General features: G+C 36.8%; 2 protein-coding genes across 10 annotated transcripts in view; one reads left to right on the top strand and one right to left on the bottom strand.

Moving 5' to 3' along the window:
- Positions 1-612: 612 nt before the first annotated feature.
- On the top strand, positions 613-23035 carry LOC123868075 (protein phosphatase PHLPP-like protein). Of its 2 annotated transcripts, XM_045910429.1 has the most exons (7): positions 613-1644; positions 2238-2428; positions 5338-5576; positions 18287-18398; positions 19239-19361; positions 19978-20131; positions 20235-23035. In XM_045910429.1, exons 1-7 carry the CDS (start codon positions 1002-1004, stop codon positions 22595-22597), a joined length of 3825 nt encoding a protein of 1274 aa, XP_045766385.1. In that variant the 5' UTR covers positions 613-1001; the 3' UTR covers positions 22598-23035. The 2 variants fall into 2 exon arrangements, with proteins under 2 accessions (XP_045766385.1, XP_045766392.1); XM_045910436.1 differs by lacking the exons at positions 613-1644; positions 2238-2428 and adding an exon at positions 4125-4823.
- LOC123868128 (LIM/homeobox protein Lhx3) overlaps positions 22648-23776 on the bottom strand; it is a 47440-nt gene continuing 46311 nt past the window's right edge. For all 8 annotated transcript variants that reach the window (XM_045910515.1, XM_045910507.1, XM_045910531.1 and 5 more), the window contains exon 7: positions 22648-23776. In XM_045910515.1, the coding sequence (XP_045766471.1) occupies positions 23619-23776 (158 nt within the window). In that variant the 3' untranslated portion in view covers positions 22648-23618.

The raw sequence follows: 23776 nt of genomic DNA, 5'->3' as shown, positions 1-23776 counted from the left end.
TGTTTCAAACTCTATATCAAACTGCTAATTATTATTAATGTATCTTTACCGAGTGAGAATGCTTTGTATACCGGGAATCACGACTGAAGTAGGTATAGCTATTGAATAGAAGCAGGCGTTACTTTGCGGAATCCATGATATACAAAGAATCAAAAGCTTAATTTGCTGTAATCCACTAAAAAAGGCAAATCTGTATGGTATGACATGCAGCATCCAACATGCACCACCCACCCTCCCACTGCTAAGTATGCAGGAAAAGCCAGCCACCAAACAAGCCCCAAGTACCACCACGCAACACCACACAAATCCACCAGAAAACACTCGACGCACGTTTCGCTCCGACACCGGATCTTCCTCGGACCTTACAATGCACAATTGTAAGGTCTACATCTCCTAAGGATGCTTCGGTGCTCCGTACTTGGGGCTTGCTTGGTGGCTGGCTTTTCCTGCATGCTTAGCAGTGGGAGGGCGGGTGATGCATGTCGCATGCTGCATGTTTTATCATACAGATTTGCCTTTTTTAGCGGATTATAGCAAATTAAGCTTTTGATTCTTTGAAGTATAACTGAAATACACACGCAATGCGAATCTTCGTGTGCAACTGGACAAGAAGATTCGCAACAGCCATTACGTATCACCACCTTCCTATTGGAACCTTATAGGAAAATTTGAAATGTTTTGGGGCTTATTTTATGGTACTTATTTCATTTCTTTGAAGAGGGACGAATGGTCTCGAACACAACAGGTGAGTCAGCAGGTGGGGTGTGTGGCGGTGCGGAACCAAGCATTATGCTTGACGCTCTCTTATCCCATTTTTATTTCATACGTATTGCAACTTTAGACCCATTATAACGGATATGGGACACTGTTTAGAAAATAAAAGTGAATTGAATATAACGTAACGTAACCTTAGTAAAAGTTTCTAAATAATTAATTCACATTAAGATGTCGATATTATGTAAATTAGACTTGCATGTCGTATTCCCGACTGACCGAACGACATGTTTCCCACCCCCACTACGGTCGACCCAATTGTAATTCAACGGCATGCTCCAGCTGGCGGACTCGGGTCTCGGGCACGGGCATTGCGGCGTCGGCCTCCGCGCCTCGCGTCCATCCGCGCCATGGTCTGTGACGACGGCCTCCATGCCTCATCGCCTTCCGCTCCCCGCAAATCGCTCCGAAGACTCGCTTCCACGCGAGGTTTTAAACCGCGCTCTGATTTTACCTGGATACGCGTTTTCGATGGCCTCGAGCCCTACGCAATTGATACGCCCAGCAAACTAGTCAAAGTATCCCCAAACACGACCGTCGAAGATGTAAACAAGAAACTTGGGTTCAACGAGGAGTTAACGCTTTGGATGCAAATTGGTGGAGAAAATTCCCGGCGCTTGGAGCTGAACGAGTTTCCTTTACGAATACAGGAAAAGTTCTTGGCTAAAACGGGATGGACATCAGAAGCTAGAAGGTTGAGACTGGCTGTAGATCCAGAATTGCGCCATACTCTTCGTTGGTGTGCAGGTCCTGCGAGCCGGTCCGGTGGAGTGCTACGTTCAGGCACTGTACACGTTCTCAAGGGTCACGTATTCCCACAATGGAAACCAAGACTTGCCCATATTCTAGGATCACAACTTCATACATATGGTAAGTTAAAAAAAGTTATTTTTGCATAATATAGATACCTAAATAACTTTTAGGGTTCCGTAGTAAAACAAGGAACCCTTATTGTTTCGTCCAGTCCATCAGCTGTCCATCTGTGCATCGCAGCCATTTATTTTAAAAGTAGACTATACGAGCTCTAAAGCTATAAAGCACAGTTACATAAATCTTATTACCGTTACACAGAAGCAAATTAAAATTTTGAAGATAAAAATTTTCAGTTTAGGCACCTCCTGGCCATTAAAAGCTGGAACCGAAAAAAAAAATTGACCCCTCGAGTGATAGGTACCTCGTTGTATAGGTAATATTTTAAAATAATTATGAGGCTTTTAAAATAGTTTATGAAAAAAAAACTACTGTACGAAATAATGACCGTCAAAGTTTTTAGCAACAAGTAGCATGGCCACGGTTGGTACTACGTAAGGTAGGGTTGCCTTATTTGGCATATTCTGACTTCTGGCACGCACTTGACCAGTCATTTTGTAAGCCTTTTGAAATAACGTTCAACAATTTGTAGTTTTTCTAAAATCCTAATACCTGGCAATTTTATCTAAGTTCGTATTTTTTGTATGTTACAGGCATAGCTTGGGACATGTTAGAGTTGAGCGGTGGCACCATCGAGTTCTGCCAGCCAAAGGCCCAAAAGCTGGTGCTCTGCGTCAAACCTCGTCATCAAGGAAATAGTTCGTTGGATGCTGGAATAAACCATCTCTTCCTCGGGTTCAACACCGTATGGGAACGTAATATGTGGTTCTGCTGGTTAACAGAGGTATACATACTCTTCCAACTATTATTCTTTTTTTGTCGTCTTCGCATCTACTCATGTAGTCTTGGTATGGCTAGGAGTAGGTACATCATGTACCTACCTAGTTAAACACTAGGTGTGTTAGGTATGCTATGCAATCGTCGATGGATTACGATCACCTAGAAGTGGGTATATAATAATTAGGATGGCGACACAATGTTTTTTCTGAACGCTTAATCAAATGGTGGCATGGCTTTGCTGTGGCACAGAGTAAGGATAGTACTTACCTAATAATAGTGGTATAGAGTTAGCTTGATTACATTTCTTTACCCTGTGGCTGTGATGACCGAGGACCCCTCCCTATAAAATACTATTTTTTTTAAATGAAATATACATTTATTATGTCTATCTAGGGAATTTTGTTTGAAAAAAGTAAGTATAGAAAGTTCTACAAAACGATGATTACAATACATTCAAATTACTCCACTGTATTTACGAAATGCGCATGTCTATAAGATGCGATGATTTCAGTAGATTGGGCTTTGATTCCGGTACACTTCGCAAACTAACAATCCTTCAACGATCACTACAAATTGCTAGAAATCTGCTCACTCAGTCAACTCTGTGACATTTCAATGAATAATTTTATTAAACTAGGGTTGTGCAATGTGCATGATCATCATCACGATCAACCCATCATTGACTTTCGAGCACGGGTGTCCACTCAGAATGAGAAAGGTTTGGCCAGAGTCTATAGACTCTGATGGACTCAGAGTCTATGGACGTGGTATGCCACGTTGGCCAAGTGCGGATTAGCAGATTTGAAAACTCTATGGAGAACTCTCAGGCATGCAGGTTTCCTCGCGATGTTTTCCTTTACCGCTTAGCAAGTGATATTTAATTCCTCAAAGAACCTAACTCCGAAGGTGCATGCCCGGAATCGAATCCCCGACCTCCCGAATAGAAGGCGGACGTCTTAACCACTAAGCTATCACAGCTTTCAATGTAATCTTACCTAAATCTTATTATCTAATACGTAACTCCATTAAGAGCTCAATAAAAGTTGTTTGGGTCTGGGACGCCTAATTATATTTGCATGAAGAGCGTCGTTAGCACTTTTACGTACTTTCTACGTATTGTTTTATGTTTATATAACTAACGCATAACAATTTAATATCTATGGCATTTCGGGTTATAAAACATATATTTCACTAAAATAATTGTTAACTAAGTAATTATAATATTCATATAAGTATTTTGAATAATTCTTCAATTACAAAGTGTTATAATGTGTGCTGCTATTTACATTAAATTAGCTGAACACATTGCTTGCGCCTATGTACCCGTGGGGTTTTTTATTTGTATCAGAAAGTTGTAACAATAGAAAAAGAAAGAAATTTTTAAAATTCCGTGGCAATTTTTTTTTTGATTTCCTGAGATAAAAATTCTATCCAATGCCCGTACGGCGCCAGTTATGTCCTTACAAAATTTTATCAAGATTCAGCGTTGAATCTTGAAAAGGTATCTAACAGACGGATACACTTTCGCGTTTATAATATTTATTGATAGTACCTATGCATCAACTACTTATAAATATAGCGGATATTTTATAAACTTGAATATGCTCAATTGGAAAGAATATGTACGCCGCCCTATAACTATTCTTGTTACGGTCGACATCCGAAATGTCTACAGCGTGAGCGCCTCCGACCTGTCAGTCAAAGCGGCACATAGCATTACCTCCGACGCGCTCTTTCGCGACACCAATCACGTCTCATCACAAACCGAGAAAATACTAAAGCAATTTTAGTTAACCATATAAATATTTATCAAACTTTAAAAAATGTTAACTTTTTTATTCAGCAACGGTGACTTAAACATACAAGACGAATGCGAAACAGTGATGTCCTCAAAATTCCAAGTTTAAGTTCAAGCAAGCTTTGTAATGACCGAAGCCGAAGGAGGCGTGCAAGGACACTAAAATTATCGAGTGAACATAACCGTGATTGGAATCGTAAATTACTTTTAGAATGTTTCGTAGTCTTTGAGCGTACCATTGGTCGGGTTCGTCGGCCGCGCCGTAGTCGCGAATAGAGCTTACAAGTCGCTTACTAGTTCAGCATTAATCTTGGTTCCGTTTTCGGAATAACAATATTATGTAAATTAGTTAAATGGTACCTACTTATATTCTAAGTTAACCGCGAAAATAATGACACGAGATTTTTCATTTTAATTTTCACGGTTTTGGTAAATAGGTGATACGTATCAAATGTGTGTATTGTACCAAATTGTAATGGTGGAAAATAATAAAATGAAGTACGAAGAGGAGGAGATTGATAGTTTAGACGTGTTCTCTCAACAAAGTGCTATATTTATGGACAGTTTAGAACCTACGTACAAAGAAAAGTGTGAAAACTTGGTATGTTTGTAGTCTAGTATAATCATTACTTCCTTACTAAGTATACCTCTATTCTCCATCCCAATTGTCATGAATAAATGACCGTTTACCGTTGGTGATGTAAGCAGCCATATGACGGACACCTTATTCTAATCTTAAACTAATTTGCAGATTTAGTATCAGACATTTAAACATAAGTAATATACAAAGACAGAAAAATCTCTCTATACTCTAGAATCGAAAAACCCTTATACCTATCCAAATTACTAAAAAATCTATAGTTTTGTAGAAGGCTAGAGCCTAACCCGGAAGCCTTGGATTTAAAATCCTTTTAAATTAATCTAGTAGGTACATCCTGATACATCTAATTGTTATCAGTATAACGGTTGTCAACGTTCGTTCAAGATTCAAGATTCAAAATTCTTTATTTGGAGACATATTCTTTACAATGAGCTGTTATTACATATTGTCCAGTTGCTCATCATCGTCATGGTCATTTTTCATAATTACAATCAATAAATTATTGTTTTCCTAGGGCACTCAAAGCACCCAGCCACCGAATATCCTGGACCTCAGTGGGGGCGGTCGTTCCTGCCTCCCAGTAGCTCTCACGCAGCATGCTTCCGACGGGTTTGCGGTGCGCGTGCTGCGCATGCGAGGCAACTCGCTACCTGCCGTACCGCCGCAGACATGCACGCTGCAAGCCCTAACGCATCTGGATATCAGTGAGAACAGGATCTCTGAACTACCCAAGGACATATGCCTACTCACACAGTAAGTACCTATCTATTTCCCCAATACGGAACAAAGCCCTGAACGTTTTGCTCTTGCTTGACGTGTTTGGTGTCTCAACAGCAAATGCCAAAATAACGACAGTAATTATTATTATTATTTACGAAGCTCGTTTCAGGATTCGATTGCACGACAAGTAAATTATAATCATAAAGCATGGTCATAAAACGACTTATAAGAGACGCACGGAATTCATTGTTCAGTAGGTACTTAGCTATTGAAAACGCAAATGATGTACCTACTGATGCTGCTTTACTCAGCGAAAATATAAATCCTCTTGTTCTCTATCCTCTGTATCCTCTTATTCCTCGTCTACATTTATTTGTAAAGGAAACCTTAGAAACCTTTGCAAAATTTCAGTTTCTAGGTCCAATGGTCCGAGGGTTTGGGCTGAGCGTTGATAAGTCAGTCAATGAGTGATCCAAAACTTTTTTTTTAAATATACTTTTTTTTTTAAATATACGTGTATACAAATTATGAATAGCCCAGTAAAAATAAAACAATAGTTTTGAACAAATGTTAAATCATTATATCATTCAATATACCTAGTTACTATATATATGTTTCTAATATATAATAATATAATATAGTCGATATAGTTCTGCAGAATTTTTTCGAGCATTTCCTTAGAAGCAAAAATCACCAATAACATGATCGTCTAGTTTCTCAAAACTTTGAGTTCAGTGCGTCATGTGATCGAACATAATTTAGCGTTTATTATCATTATTTTAATAATTTATTACATTATTCAGCGTGAAATATTAATTCGTGAAGTTTTCCCGCAAATAATGATTTTGTCTTGGTACCTAATACTTAATCGATTTGTTTTGCTACAGTGCAATCGATTTGTAAATAAAAATATCAAAAAATGGCAGATTTACAATTGTGAAAAATCAAACTCGAAATCGACCTCGAACCAATAGTAATAACTCATGATGGCTTCGCGGCCAGCCATGCTTGCAGGGTAGTTTATCCTGTCGCACAAGAGCTTATAATAAAGCTCTAAACATTTTCACTTTGTTGGCAGCGCGTACGATTCGTGTCGCAGCGTTGATGTTATGATGATGAATTAGGTTGGTTTTCACGTTTTCTGTCTATTTTTTTTTAATTATTTCAATATAAAAACATTTTCATTTATTACTGCTTTTTAAGTGTTAATTGCTGAGGGTTAATCATTCTGCTGCGGGAAAACAACCATTAAAATTTCACACTGAATATAAATTTAGCATAAAATTACGAGTATTTTAGTATTTCAAAACGTCGCGGTTTAATATAGTAACGAGGCGACATACACTTCAGATAAACTGCCGTTGGTTTTTATGGTTTTTATTTAAATGATAGATAAAATAATATGTAAATTAGGTACCTTTCTCCTTTCTTAATTGATGATGGCAGAGATGGATTGGATTAAAGTAGACTACACTGTTCAGCCACAAAATATACTCTTAACTTTATAATTAGGTTTCTCCTTGATTTAATTGTTCATCGGTAGGTAGGAACCAAGTCAGTGATTTTTATGACCAGGTAGGTATATAACTCTTTATTAAATTGAGGAGGAGAAGCTTCTCGATTCGACGCGCATTTTATTTTTGTGGCAAAATGATCCCATTTAAAGATGAATATCTTGGAAGGTAGGACAGATCTCTTCAATGTGATAAGAGTAATTCGCGAGATCAGTGTAAACACTAGACTTTCAACCATACCTACCTATGTATTTAATACCTATACCATACCTATGTATGTTTTTTTTTTTTTTTTTTTTTTTTTTTTTTATTCAGTCCACAAAACCGACTACAATTGGTAAGAAAAAATACAAGAAGATAAATGGACAAAGAAACATGCGCGCAATTGCGTCTTCTCGATGTGGACTCGGCATGCACTATTAAAGTATGTAGGTACAAAACTACAGCGCAACACAAAATAAACTTAACAAACAAGGAACAAAAACTTAAACCAGAACAGCTACTAACAAAATAGGAAAAACCTTATACAAACTACTTTCTAACAATTACTTATCTGTGTACTTAACTTACTTTTTATTCTTGGTATATTGTCACAGAAGATATCTATAACATCTCTGTAATTATTTGCAAGAGACTGCATTCTATATAGCGGACTATGATGCCCAAGCTTGGTTTTGGTTTGAGGCAAACAGAACGTCTTGCGATTGTGTAAGCGGCTACAGTCACGGGGCACAACGAACTTCAAGCGTTCAAGTAACTCAGGCGCATCAATGAGACCCTTTATTAATTTTGCCAGAAAAATGACATCCGTAATCTTTCTACGGTCTCTAAGGGATTTCATTTTATAGTAAGAGAGACGAGATTCGTATGAAAACAATTTGTCACATTTGAAGTCATTGTAAGTTAGATGGTATAGAAACCTTTTTTGAATTCGTTCTATTCTATCAGAATGAACTTGATACCCTGGACTCCATACAGTGCTACAATATTCAAGGATGCTACGGACAACACTGTTGAAGACCAGTATAGATAAACTGGGGTCCTTGAATATTTTCATTTGTCTGAATACTAGTCCGGATATTTTTGAAGCTTTAGATGTTATTTGCTCGATATGTGGACGAAAACTTAAAGCCGAGTCTACAATAACACCAAGGTCTCTCATACTATAAACTTCCTTAAGACTAACCTTGTTTATTTTATAGACACAGTCTACCGGATTTTTTTTTCTGGTAAATTTAATGTGGAAACACTTTTCAATATTTAAGGACATACCATTTGTAGTGCACCAAGAGTGAACAGCATCAATATCGTTTTGTAGGGTTGTCACATCAGCTTGGCTGTTAATGGTTTTGTAAATTTTTATATCGTCTGCAAACATTTTAAATTTAGACTTTAACTTGAGTGCCAAATCATTTATAAAAATTAAAAAGAACGTGGGACCTAGATGAGATCCTTGAGGGACTCCCGATGATATTTTTATCTCATAAGACTTAAAACCATTAACAGCAACAAGTTGTGACCGATTTCTTAAGTAAGATTCACACCAACGTAACAATGAGCCATGAATTCCCAAAGACTCAATTTTCAATAACAAAATGTTATGATTCACCATATCAAATGCTTTTCGAAAATCGGTGTAAATTGCATGTACCTCACCAGTAGCATCTACAGTCTCAACGATGTCTGATATATAACTAACTAAGTTAGAAGTGGTTGATTTGCGAGGACGAAACCCATGTTGGTTAGGATCAAGATATGGGGCTATGTGATAATAAATTATTTTCTGAACTAAGCTTTCTAAGACTTTTCCACAGATTGATAAAATAGATATAGGTCGGTAGTTTTTTATATCTTTTGAGTTGCCAGACTTATGCACTGGTGTGATATATGCAATTTTCCATTTGGTAGGAAATGTACCCGTTTGCAAAGAATAGTTATATATGAGGGTAAGTGGCTTAGCTAGTTTGTGAGCGCATTTTTTAAGAAATATTGGGGCAAGAAGATCTGGACCGGGACCTTTAAGTGAATCCAAGTTTAAAAGATGTTTTAAAACTTCTTCTTCAGTTAGTATACAAGAACCCAATGGAACATTGCGAATGATATTGCTTGGGAGTGACGAATTTCCTACTCGACAGTTACTGGTCTCTATGTAGACCGATGAAAAATGTTTAGCAAAGGCGTCACATATATTCTTTCCACCTTTAGCTACAAAATTATCCAGAATCATTTCATTCGGAATACAATTGGTACCATTTTTACGCTGTTGTTTAAAATATTTCCAAAAGTAGGTAGGATCATCACGAATACATTCAACAACTCGTTTTTTAAAATTGTCATAACAACCTTTTATCAAGATGGCACAACGTTCGCGCAATAATTCGTATGCAAATTTGTCCATTGGGTTATTGTACTTTTTGCTTTTATGGTGGATTTTTGCCTTTTCCTTAAGTGCTCGTAATAATGGACCTGAGAACCATATAGGATAGTGACTATCTCGCGGTTTCCGCATGGGTGTATATCTATAAATAATGGGCATTAGTGTCTGGTAAAATATATCTAATTTTGCATCGACCGAATAAGAATTTTGAAATAGAGACAACCAATCTATTTGATCCAGTTCATTACAGACATTATCATAGTCACATAGGAAGAAATTGAGAAATGGTGTACGAGAAGGTTTCATGTAGCGGTTACAATTTAATGTTAAAATAATTAGTAGTGGTGGATGATGGTTGTCTATTGTGACCAAAGCATTATCTTCTTTTTTTACTTGTATCCAATCAGTATTATTTGTAAGAACTAAGTCTAAAATACGGGCGTTTATGTTTTCAATAAGATTGCATTGTTTCAAGTTATTGAAAGCAATGTGCTCCAAAAAGAGACTATCTATATTACTACCTATTTGACCAGACATTAAGCCGTTACTATTCGAATCGGTTGCCCAAGAAATGTTAGGTAAATTGAAGTCACCAATGATAAGAGTTGGTGAATCTTGACCTATTTTGTTGTTACAAATATCAGTCACACTTTTAAAAAAGCATTCCAAGTAATCTTCCTTGACAGGCGGAGGAACATAGACACCACAAACATATATAAAAATATTATGACTGACTTTAATCGCTATCCATAAATCTTCACATACAGATTCCCATTCGTACTTCCTGACAGACTCAAATTTTTTACTAACGGCAATTGCTACCCCACCACCTTCTTTTTTATGGCAAGATAGTGGACACGAAGAGCGATCTCGCCTGTGTAAGATATAACGACTATCTAGGATTTCATTATCAAAAATCGTGTTGTTCAACCAAGTCTCGGTCAAAATTATTAAATCGTAGTCCTGATATAGAGCCGCTGTATAGATATCTTCTGTTTTGGTCCTTAGACCTCGTACATTTTGGTAAAAAATATTTAGCGTGAATTTTATACAATAAAAATACGTAAAATGTTAATACGTAATACCTATGTATCTAATTGAAGTGGTTTTTTTATGGATCCGTATCCGAAGGATACCAACGGGATCCTCCGCTGTCCGTCCGTCCGTCCGTCCATCCGTCCGTCTGTGTATCTCATGATCAGTAATAGGTAGAGAGTTGAAATTTTCACAGAATGTGTACCTATTTCTTTTGCTGCTTTATCAATACATTATATTAATTCTATTCAATTTTCAATTTTAAAAAGTGCTATTTCTTGTACAATGGAACGGAACCCGTGCGCAAGCTCGACTCGCACTTAGCCGATTTTTTTAATTCGATTATTATAATATTTGTGTTTGTACTTGTTTGTACCGATTTGTTAGCTACTCGGGGTTGGGCAAGATTTTTAAAAAGTACTATTCGAAGAGCATCTGGCGCACAATTCGAGTACATTAAATCGGTATACATTGCCATTACGGGTCTATTCCTTAACGCTCCGCTAGCGAAGCGTGGCGCTCCGCATCTCAGTATCAGCCTTCCTGGCTTTGATACTTTTGTGCAATATAAATACTTTGGTAGGTAAATAGTATGCTTTTTCACTGCCTTCATAGTTGATGCTCATCACGACCTCAAAGACCGGTTGCAGAAAATGTTCGATGGATGGGCCTCGTACCTACATACGAGTAAAAAGTATCGGATGAATTTTGAGTTTTGTTGAAAAAATCTGACTCGATGAGTAGGAAAGTGATTTGGTTTACCAAAAGCACCTAACTATTCCACTACAGTCCAGTTTATTAAAATAAATGTATAAGTAAATAGCAAGAAACCGAGGAAAAGCGCCCTATGTAGAGAAAATTGGTTTGATTTGATTCAGTTGTCAATGAATATTGATCTATTGATTTTTTTTTTACTCTGTTTAACTTGGGCATTTGAAAGTTATATATTCGAAAAGATGTACCAATTAACCACGATTGAAGCACTATTGATTTACTTACTATCTAGTACTTATAAATCGATGGCAGTACCTAACTATTACGGCATCAAGTAGAGAAACACTTGTCTCACTATTATATCTAAGCTAACAGTTGTATGTTAATTGGGTGGGTTTCCGTTGTGTGCCAATTTTTTGAACCGAGCGCACGTCGCACGGGCGTCCGCGTCGTTCTATCTACATCTGTGCGCCGGAGCGTGCCGGTTACGTTCACTTTACGCGCAACCCCCATTAAATGGCGGCCTTGTTTGTATCTTTATCGCATTGAGTTATAGACCATAGAGATGCTTACCTCATACATCCGCCGGCAACACCCCCACCTGCTGATTATACAAAAACGTTTTCAAACTATTACTTTTTCATTTTAAGATAGCCCTTGACTGCGATCTGACCTGGGGAGTTAGGTATTTGCTCACTCTAACTATTTTGAATGAAAGCCACCAAACTCATTTGACATTCATTTTCCGTACCTGAAAAAGAAAAACGGAACCCTTATTAATCCTTTGAATCCTTAGAACCAACCAATGTCAAATGAGTTTGATGGCTTTCATTCTGGATCACTGAGTTTGCGAATCACGCCGCTGCGCGCTGATGTATAGTGATATGATAATGCAGTCTAAAATCTAAGCGAGCTAACCAGCTAGGTGACTTGCTAACTCAGTGTCTAACGCTGAATGATAGCCACCGATGTTGGTTGGTTCTACATTGATGCTTCACTGGGTGATATTAAAATATTGTTTCGTAGAAAACCTTCAATCCATTAAAAATGAGCTCGGTGACTATCATTCATTGTTGGACACTGAGTTAGCGAATCACCCCACTGCAGTAACGTCTTAATATTATGACTAAGATAGTGATTTTATTAACAGAGTAAAGGCTTCACCGCCTCTAGTGCATGGTATGGTACCTCTCTGTTTCATCAAGACGTATTTTTTTATTTAGGTATATATAGGTATGTAGGTACCTATTGTGTTGCGTGATCACTTCGTACTTTTTAAAATATGTTTGTTGGCAACCACCTACCTTGATGGATTTATTGCTTTTATTTAATTGGGTGTTTGACGAGTTTTAACTAATTGAATTTAGTGCTCATCAGTTATTGCATTGATTCTAATTAAAACATTTTCTACTTAAGTACAATTATTTTTGTATGATTGATTGATTCCTAACCAATAGGTACAGTAGATTGTATAGACGATATACCTACTGTTATTATGGTTATGGTTAAAAAATTTGTCCGTCGGTCTGTCAGCGGGCTGTATCTCGAGAACCGTAATAGCTAGAGAGTGGAAATTTTCACAGAATGTGTATTTCTATTGCCGCTAAAACAACAAAATAATATCATAATAATTTCCAAAAATTTCCAAGACATGAACATTAAAAAAAACTAAAAAGTGTTTCTTGCACGATGGTACGGAACCCTTCGTGTGCGAGTCCGACTCGTAATTGGCCGATTTTTTAGTCGTCGTATTTTATTAGTCACTCTTCTAAATCTGTAACAAATAAAATCTGTTCTTATCTACGTTTTATGGTCTCTTACTGTCTCAGTTATCTCAATGTAACTGCTTCGTAGGTATGTGTCTACGTAAGAATATGCGTAGCAATTAGATAGGTATACCTTAATTACCTAGTATTTTCATACTGTAGGTACCTACGTAGGTACGAGTACGTGCATTGTGATTAAATTCCTAATTAACAATTATTTGATGCTATCGACTGCAGCCATGACTTGCGGATGGTTTTTGAAGGTATTATTTTGTATCTACCGCTTCCGCTCATTCTTTAGTTCCGTGAATAATTACTAAGGTAAGTAGGTAGAAACATACTGATCAGATAAATCGCTTATAAAAACATTCTCTTCATCGTTCTCGTGTACCCATTTGTTATACCTATGATTGTTTAGTAGGTGTGTTTATCTAATTCAGATTCAAGTCAGCCCTTGACTGCAATCTCACCTGGTGGTAAGTGGTGATGATGCATTCTAAGATGGAAGGAGGCTAACCTGGAACACACATGGCAGTTTTTATCAAACCCATCTCCTTTGGTTTTTACATCGCACCGTACCGAAACGCTAAATAAATCGCTTGGCTGCACGACTTTGCCGCTAGATTGGTAACTAGCCAAGGACGATGCCTCCTACTAGACCAGACAGAAAATTTAGAAATTATAAAGTTCCAAATTATCCCGGTCGGGAATCGAATCCGGGACTCCCCACTAATACCTAAGACCACAGCGCTCACCACTGCGCCACTGCAGATCGTCATAACAAAAATATTCACGTAACAATTCCGCTATAAATAAAAATGATTGACTTTTTTCTTGGCATGTTAATGATGATAAATCGTAAAAACATTACAAAAGTGATAGTTAACTGCCTTATAAGTTGAAAATATAATATACTACTTATATTACAATATTATAAATATACTTAGCTGCATTCAATCAACACGCATTCATTTATGTACCCAATATTATAATTAGGTATAGGAATAGGTACAGGAAACAGTGACGAAAGTGGAAATCGAGAGTGAAAAACCGAACGATTGCATAGATCGTCCGTAGATAGGCGGTACAATAATGAGTGTGTATTGTAACATCGGCGAGCCCATTGCGTCTCGGTGCTGTTGCCAAACTATGGCTTCAGCAAACTTTAGACTAGACTGCTATTTTATTTTTAAAGCTGTTTCCGAAGTAGGTATTAAGTACTAGATGATGCCACGACTAGTACGAGTATCCGTGTTTTATAAATCCCGTGAGCACTCTTTGATTATCTGGGACAAAAAGTAGCCTACATCCTTACCCGGGATGCAAGCTATCTCTTTCCTCAAAATCGGTTTAACATAATATGTGTCGTGAAAAAGTAGCAGTAAGACAAACAAACAGACACGCTTTCGTATCATTAGTATTGATGAATCACACATATTAACGTAGCCCGAGGTCTACGCTGCACTACGATTTGTCGTTATTATGCGCAAATATTATTATTATAATACTTAATAATATAATTATAATACTTAGTGACGATAGATTGGCCAATATTTTTGTAGTTGTTCAAGAAAACAAGAATAGGTATGATGATGATTTCTAAGTTCATCTTTGTTTGTATTAGTGTGAAGAGAAAACTATTACCTAACTTAGTTCCTAGTTCAAGTTTAATCTGTTTTAACAAAACTAGCTGATACGCCCCAGCTACGCTTCGGTGTACCTAATTCTGAAAACTGAGGAACTTATACCCTACTGTTGAATCGATTTGAGCTGTACGATGATAATAACTAGTGCATCAATAAAAGTATAAAATAGAACCGGCCAAATGCGCGGTAGACTCGTGAACCCAGGGTTCTCTAGGTACCATTGAAGAATACATAAGCATATTATTATTTATTTGGTTTAATTAAATGTTTGCTTTAAACAAATGGCACAAATTGAAATTAACATAAGTGTAACATTAATACGGAATTGAATAATTTTCAATTTATTTTGGTGTTAAAAATTTAACTGTTTGAAATTTTGTAACACCATAAATGAATTAAAAGGGCTTTTAAAATTAATAGCTGACTGAGATTTAAACTCAAGAACCGCTAAGTATTCCAGGTCAGCATTTCTGCAAATCCACTACGAAACACATACTGTATTGAGGCGAAGTTTCATATCTTACATAAATATATTATATACTGTCGCACATATTAGGTATAAGTTTGTCGCGTTACATCCCTTAGGTACCTATTTGTGCCACAACACCTCCCTTCGTGCCTTTCAAGCAACGGAAAGCGCTGTATAAATTTTGATGAAGGCGAACACAGTACGATTTGAAGAATTTGTGACTTTTATTGAGTTTTAAGCTAAGTAGTAACTTGAAACTTTTACGGCAATAAAGAGGCCATTGACTTGTATTTAAATTGTACCTCTAGCCTTTTCTGAGAAATAAGACATTGATACATGTACAGCCAGATGGACTGTTGTCCAAGTGATCCTATATATTGGTTCCATTTTTTATTGACGTACGGAATCCTAAAAAATAAGTGGTAAATTTGTAAATAGTCTTTCGGTGATTTGCCCTCCCAATTTATTTCTAACTAGGGGATGCCTGCGGCTTCGTCCGCGTGGAATTAGGTTTTCAAAGATCCTGTGGGAACTGTTTGATTTTCCAGAATAAAAAGCCTATGTCAATTACATGGACGTAAGCTACCATGGTACAAATTGGTTAAGCGGATGGGTCTTTAGGAATCCCGTGGGAACTCCTTAATTTTCCGGGATCAAAAATAGCCTATGTCCGTCCCCGGAATATAAGCTAACTCTGTACCAAATTTTGTCAGAATCGGTTAAACTGTTGGGCCGTGAAAAGGTAGCAGACAGACAGACACACTTTCGCATTTATAATATTAGTATGGATTTCTATTACGGGAAAACTATAATTACATGTAGATAACAGCCTAAGAATTTGAAGATTTATATTATAAAGTAAGTAAGTTTTTAATAAGTGTCTTGGCTAATGTTTGTAGTAGCTCACACATGCGGTGGGGCGCGAACCTCCCGCGGTCAGTTAGAATACATTCTTAGAGATGGTCATACACACCTAACTCGAACTTTCTGGATTTTTACAACTGCAGTCAATTTAAAAAATATTTACGTGCTTCTAAAAACAATCTTATGCAAGTGTAATAAGTGACATTATAACATGGCTTCAGAAAGCTGGAAGTGGTCTAACTGGATACAGTGAAAATTAGGTTCGGTAAGCTATCGGCCATAATTGGATCTTTCTTTTTCAATGTGTTACCTATACGTTACCTACATTTTGGCAGATAGTCTACTGTTAACTAAACTCCCTTGCAGATACATTAATCGCGATTTACTCATACCCGCAGAGAAGTTCCTTCCTCCAGGCTCCATCTCCCAAAATATTTATCTGATCTTCACCAAGTTTAATAAATAGGACCCGGCAGATGGTGGCTATACCTTTTTAAATAAAAAAAATATTTAAATCTGTTCCAATTTGATGTAGTTATGAAGTTACACTTACTGCTAAAAAAAAAAACAGAAAAAATCTCATCGAATCGAGAACCTCGTTTATACCTATTTAATAAAATTAATTTCCCCACAATGGTACCTACCATTGGTATTAACCAACCTACGTAACTTTTGTCAATATCCTAATATAATTACTTATTCTTTGTTTGTTTTTCTGTCTTTCTTTGTTCTCCAAAATTAATAAATAGCTTCGCGCTTTATCGCATAAGGTTCACCAAAGAGCTCTCGTGTCTCTACCTGCTCTACTCTCTGTCAATATATTTTCCTTTTTTATCTCATAGTTCAAGTAAAATACATTCTTAATAGAATATTTATTTTGTTCCTAAAAGAACCACGTTGTTCTTTAAATAAGTACAACTATTTTTTTAATTCATCAGTCACGGTATAATGATCTTTTGGGTCAAAAATTAACATACGGCGAAACTTCACTATAGAAATTATTATCATCGAACACGTATTGTTCAAACACTTACGTATACACTTTAATGCCTATCTATTATATGTGTCTATACTATGAGTATCTATACCTAGAACACGAGTAGGTAATTCATGAAGCCAATTCCAGTTGATCAAAGCGACAATTAAGTATTTTCTTGGGGTCATGCTTTCGAATTTCGGAAAATACCTACTTCAACCATGTAAATCCATGTCTTTCTAATATTATATTATTTAGGCACATGAGTAAAGATAGGGATCTTTGCTCATATGGTATAGGTAGATATGATATAAATAGAGTTCACAAAGCATATAGAAAGTTTAATTACTAATTATTTTCTTAGTGATATAATACAGCACGTATTAATTAACTTCTAATTCCTAACTACTTACCTACTTGTAATCATTACCCATACATTATTATAAATTCAAAAGTTGTTGTTTATTGATTAGTCCTTACAGATCACGCCTTATCAGAGGAACGAATCAACGTTGGTTATTGGTTGTATTTAGTTTAGGACCTGGAGAATGATATGAATTTTTTTTTTAACCCAGAAATCCCAGAAATTCAAAGCGTTCCCACGGATCAGCTCGGTTGGGCATATTTACAAAAATATTTACTTAAGTACATTTTCATTAATGTTAAAGGTGGGTCTTAAGAACTTGATTGCGCTGCATGTTCGTAAAAACATAATTGGTCTCGTTTAGATAAAATCAATTAAATAGATTTCTCAATCATTTAACTTATTATTACACGCGTTGCTATATTGTTACTATGTGCGTGTGTGTTTATGTAGTAAGTAGATATAATTAATTATAATGATAAAATTACTAGAGGTACTTAGGTATTTTCGTAATTCGCCTACCTAGGTACTGTCAAATAGTATCATCAAAACGTAAAATTGAAACCAAAAGTTTTCTCTTGATTTCAATTTTACGTTTTTGTTCGGTCGTTCGCTAGCATAGAATATAGCTACCTACCTTCAATTAAAATCAACCTGCAAAACCTTGAGATACAGTTAGCAGTTGTAAGCAAAACCTAGTAAAAAACCGGCCAAGTACGAGTCAGACTCGCGCACCGAGGGTTCCGTACTCGGATATTTTTCTGACATTTTGCACTATAAATTTCAGATTTTTACTTTACTTGTGCAGACCTACCTACCTGCCTTTCATTAGTCTAGGTCAACAGGAAGTACCCTATAGGTTTTCTTGACAGACACGACAAACGAACAAACAGACAGACAAAAAAGTGATCCTATAAGGGTTCCATTTTTTCTTTTGAGCTACGGAACCCTAAGAAACAATAGAATAACAATATAATAATAATAAATAGAATAAATATATGAATAAACTCTATTCCAGATTAGAAGAGATCAATGTCAGTGACAACGAACTACACTCCCTTGACTACATTTTACGACTACCCCGGCTGAGGACTCTGGTAGCCACGCGGAACCTGATAAATCATTTTGGTGTAAGTATTGTGATAACTAATTTAATCTAACGTTAGGCCTATCGTTCTTTGAAGTAAGGGTCAGCCCGCACTGCGAAATTTCCTCACGCAATTTGCCTGCGAATTCTGTGGCATGGAAATTGTATGAAACCGTTCGCGTTAGATTTATAATCACACGAAAAACCAACGATCGTATTTCTCATAACTACCGCCTAGGTTCTGGATGCAATCAAATTGCGGAAGCTGGGATAACTACGTACTTACTTTACTTAACAATTAAGAAAATTGTTAATTAGGTACCAATTATGATAATAATAATCTGCTATGGATGTCTAATAAGGAAATCTTTTAATTGCATTAACATTTAACAGAAAAAACAGTAAGTTGTCTCGTCTGAAGGTAATCTAATGAGGGAGATAAAATAACTTTTTACGATTTGAAAAGAGCATGTGCTGAGTTTCTTGCGGGCTATTCTCAGTAGAATCTGCATTCCGAACCGGTGGTAGAGTCATAGCATAAGGGGCACTAGCTGTTGTCCTACATAAATTTTGATTTGTTTTTAAACAATCTTACCGAGTTTTCCTTAAAATACGAATGTTGATGAAAAAGCTCGGTAAAAATTCAATAAAGCAATGTACCTACGCTTTATGCTCGATTACAGTAAAATGACAGCTATATAATGTCACGATCGCAATCGCCTCTGATTGGTTGACGCTTTCTTACTATTGGCTCCAACGCATTGTTGCAACAAGAATACCATAAATTCAGCCAATCACAACAATTGAGATTGTAATAATGACTGATGCAGTTTTTCCGCTATCAACCAGCTTTTTAAATATATGTCATTTTTGACCTTTCCAGTCAAATAACATAAATCAAATGGGTCCAGGGGAAGAGAATAGAAGCGAGAACCGCGCGCCGCTCACGAACGTCGACCTCCGTCACAACAGACTGAAAGGAAGCATTATCCTTGGCAATTACGAGGTAAGGTTAACCTTACTAGATTTTATAAACACGAATCATTATTTTGATAGATTTAAAGATATATAATGAGTATTTACATAGACATATAAATATAAACACTAACAAACAAAACAAGTTTACTTAACAATAAAATTTTAAACTAAATCAATTTCTTTTCAATGATAAAATAAATAAATCAATCAATCCATTCTCACGGACCCCTGCAGTATGGGGGTTGAGGACTTGGAATTCGGAGTTCACATTTTGTATTGTAATTGGATTAGCGTTCAGTAGAAATATAGATCAAATCTTGATTTGAAACAAATGAAACATAGTGGAGCTAAATGAAAATGTTCTCAGGTATTTCTGGTTCTAGAAATGAAATTGACTCTGCATAAAGCCTGTCCAGAAAAATAAAATACCTCGCTATAGTGCGAAAAACCCGTGGAAATAATTTATACAAGATTATATACTTAGTGACCATAGACATATACCTATTTGTTAGTGGTGCTCCCAGAGGAATTTTTCATATTTCTGGTCAGGTCTAGTAATACGATAACAATACGGGTTTGAATTCTCCGTTACACTTTAATAGAAAGCAACACATCCTAATCAATTGTATTTTTTCTTATTACAGCACTTAGTATCACTTGATGTCTCGTACAACGCTGTCGAGGTGCTGGTGCTGTCTGCCTTGCGTGGTCTTCGTGAGTTGTATGCAGCCCATAATGTCATCCAACACCTAGCCTTACACGGGGCTTCATTACGAATACTGCGGGCTCCATACAATCGTAAGTTTTTAATTTACTGTTTTAATATTATTTTGTTAACATCTTATTTTATTAACATTACGAGTATATAGGTATCTACATAAAGTTAACCGTTTAATTTCAGAATTGGATAGCTTGACTACGATGGTGCCGCCTATCAACTTAGTCGAGATTGATGTGTCACACAACAAATTATCTTCCTTGCCTCAATGGCTCAGCGGGTGTTCAGATCTGACCAAACTCTTCGCCAGCAACAATCAACTAATGTCACTTCCTGACCACTTGTTCTGCAGTGAACTTTCCAGCCTTAGCCATTTACATTTAGCACACAATAAAATAACAAATTTTCCATCAATGCCACGATTGAGATCACCTTTAAAAGAACTGCTCCTCCACGACAACTGCATCCAAACACTTCCAGAAAATTTCTTCTCAATTTGTGACAGACTAAATATTTTAAACCTATCAAACAACAGACTGAGCCGTTTACCTCGTGTTAGAGGAGCATCGCCACATTGCTTAGAGCGCCTCTTTTTGACAGCAAATTGTTTAACAGATGAAGTCATAGATGTCATAATAACATTTCGTGGTCTAAAAATACTCCATATTGCTTATAACTGTTTGATAAACCTGCCAGATAATTGCTTTAACTTTTGGCCAGAGATTGAAGAGCTGATAATTTCAGGCAATTCATTGACCAAGCTACCAGATAACTTACCCCAGTTAAATAACATCAGAGTGGTACGTGCACATTCAAATAGATTACGGAGTATTCCAATGTTTGCATGTAGTGCTTCAGTTAAAATATTGGACTTTGCTCATAACGAATTAGATAGTATTGACCTGAGGTTATTAGCTCCAAAACAGTTGAAGTTTCTTGATATATCATGTAATAAAAAATTACAAATGGATCCATCCCAGTTTAATGCCTATAAATGTCAACGTCCGCTAAGTCTTGTTGATGTAACTGGACAAAATGCACTGTCATGGTCTCAAAAAAGTAATTATCATGAAGAACTAAATGGTGCCACCCCTTGGGTAACAGGATTTTCAGAATGCCCCAATAAGAACTTGCAACTATCTTGTGCTCAAATTCGTCTACCATCTTTTTGTAATAAGGAAGGCCTGTTCGCAATAATCGATGGCGAAACGGATGTTGAAGTACCAAAAATTTTACAAACAACTTTACCAGGACTCCTTCTTGAAGAGAAGTCTATTAAAGAAACTGTAAATGAATACATGAAATATGTCGTCCTTTCAGCTCACAGAGAATTAAAGCAAAAAGGTCAACGAAAAGGTGCTTGCCTTATTATGTGCCACTTATCTCCTATAATTGCACCGGAAAATGGTTTTGGCCAAACGACGCGAAAATATAACTTAAGATTGGCTAATGTAGGCAACACGAAAGCGGTATTAAGTCGCCGTACCGGACCTTTATGCTTAGGCACAGAAAACAATAAACGGTTGGGTTACTCTTCCCGGTATCCAAACACAGTACCTGATCCTGATATTATACAAACAGTTATCAAAGATGATGATGAATTTTTGATATTAGGAAACGGCAAATTCTGGGATGTTGTTACAGTGGATGCTGCTGTATCTGAAGTAAGGACTGAGAGAAACCCAGTTTTAGCTGCAAAGCGATTGCAAGACTTAGCTCAAAGTTATGGCGCAGAAGAATGTATATCTGTTGTTATTGTTCGATTTGACACGGTACGTCCCGATGTCGATTTACTAATGCGTGAGCTTCGAAATACAATTAACACAAAATCGGTATGTCGGCCTGATTGTTGTTGCTCTCGTTTGGAACCCTGTTGTCATTCTATTACACCACCCAAATCAACTAGCGACAGATCTTCACCTAGCGGACAAAGCGATAGACCTCCAAGTGAAACAGTAAACCAACAACATTACGCAAGTGTAAGGTCACACATAAGAGCGTCTGAGAGGAGACCTCGTGGCGCGGTGGCGAGAGCAATACGAGTACGAGTTGAAGAAGAAAAGGATGATGAGCGAACCAATGAGGAAATTCCTTCTTCTGATGAACAATTTAAGTGCTGGGAGTACATGTTGGAACAAAATACGCAAATGCTTTTTGATAAGGAACTCGATAATCTTTCAAAAGGTATCAAGTCAAATGGTAGTCTGAGAAATTTGAAAGGTCTATCTGGAAGCAGTCCTCAACTCCATTTGGCAGGACAAGTAGAGATTCAAAAACAAAAGTCTAAAGTTCCATTTCTATCAAAACATTTTGGGAGCGCCAGATCTTTTGGTAATACCTTGAAACCTGAATATCGATTCGGCTCGGGTAGAATGCCAAATGGCGGACCAAATGCTGCGTACTTTGGATCACTCCAGAGACTTATGCCTTATCATTTAGAATACGATTTCGCTGTTATACAAGAAAAAACAGCACCATCCCAAGACTCATTGGACCTCGAAGGCCGGATGCAACAGTACTGGGGAGTGGCTACAACGGAATTGTAAATGTTGTATAAAATAATTACATAAAACTTGTAAATAAAACTTCAAATCAATTACCGCATTAAGTGTTATTATTAATATACCATTTATATCTCGACTAGATTTTTTTTGCACAAAGTATGATATCACTATGGCCTTATTTATACGTGAAGTACCTATTCTAAGTAATAATTACATTCATTTTATGTACAGAAATATTATATTTACGATTACACAAACATATAATATTATATAGCATTCAAATAATAATAATATATTTTGATGTAACGTCTAATTCAAAATATTTGTAATTATTACAATCATTAAGTATCATCATCAAAACATAACATATCTTTTGCTTGGATCATCGAATCATTCTTTCGGTTTACAGTCAAAATTATTTTAATTTTAAAACTTTATACATTACTTACATTGCATCCTGGATACAATCTTGTGCAATCAATTACTTTAGTAAGATATTTACAAATTTCAAAGCTTTGTTAATATAATTATATTCAAAGTCTTCTCCTATTTGCGTCTTCACCCTAATACCGCCACTACGCTGGTACTCTAATAGAGAATGGAATGCAATAGAGTTTAGTTATTTCTAAACGCTCTGTTAAAACATGAGGATGTCTGTTAAAGATGAATATAAGGCGGAATCAGTAATCACCAGTGGAATTATATTCAAATCTCCCACGGCCATGATAGTATAACTATAATATCCCTAACAATTGGAAAGTTATGCATTAATTTCGTTTGCAAATGGACCATGTTAGAGCACACTGACCGGTCGTTTTAACTGTTATTAGATAAATATTTTTAATTGATCAAAATAGATTAGTTTAGGTTCTATTTACACTGTACTTATATAATATTGTGTTTCTGTCTGTGTATTTTGTAATAAACGATGATGTTACTCGTTTATCAATCACAGCTCTCGTTTCACTACGAGTTCAAGTGGCTGCACGGCGAGCACGTGAGCGGGGCAGGGTGCGGGGAGCGGCGGGGGCGCGGGCTGCGCGTGCGCCGGAGGCGGCCGCCGCTAGGGATAGCCTCGCGGGGAGTAGTGGTGCGGCTCTCCTAACCAAGAGTCTGGTGAAGGAGGAAAGTCAGGGTACCCTCCCGCGGCCGGCGAAGACGAGCTGCTCATGTCGGATGCACCGCCTGCTCCTGCAAGTCCAGCGCCGCTCATTGCTTGAC

The sequence above is a fragment of the Maniola jurtina genome, chromosome 1 (assembly GCF_905333055.1).
Source record: "Maniola jurtina chromosome 1, ilManJurt1.1, whole genome shotgun sequence".
NCBI lineage: Eukaryota > Metazoa > Arthropoda > Insecta > Lepidoptera > Nymphalidae > Maniola > Maniola jurtina.
Note: the sequence above shows the minus strand (reverse complement) of the source record. Positions and strands in the feature narration are given on the sequence as shown.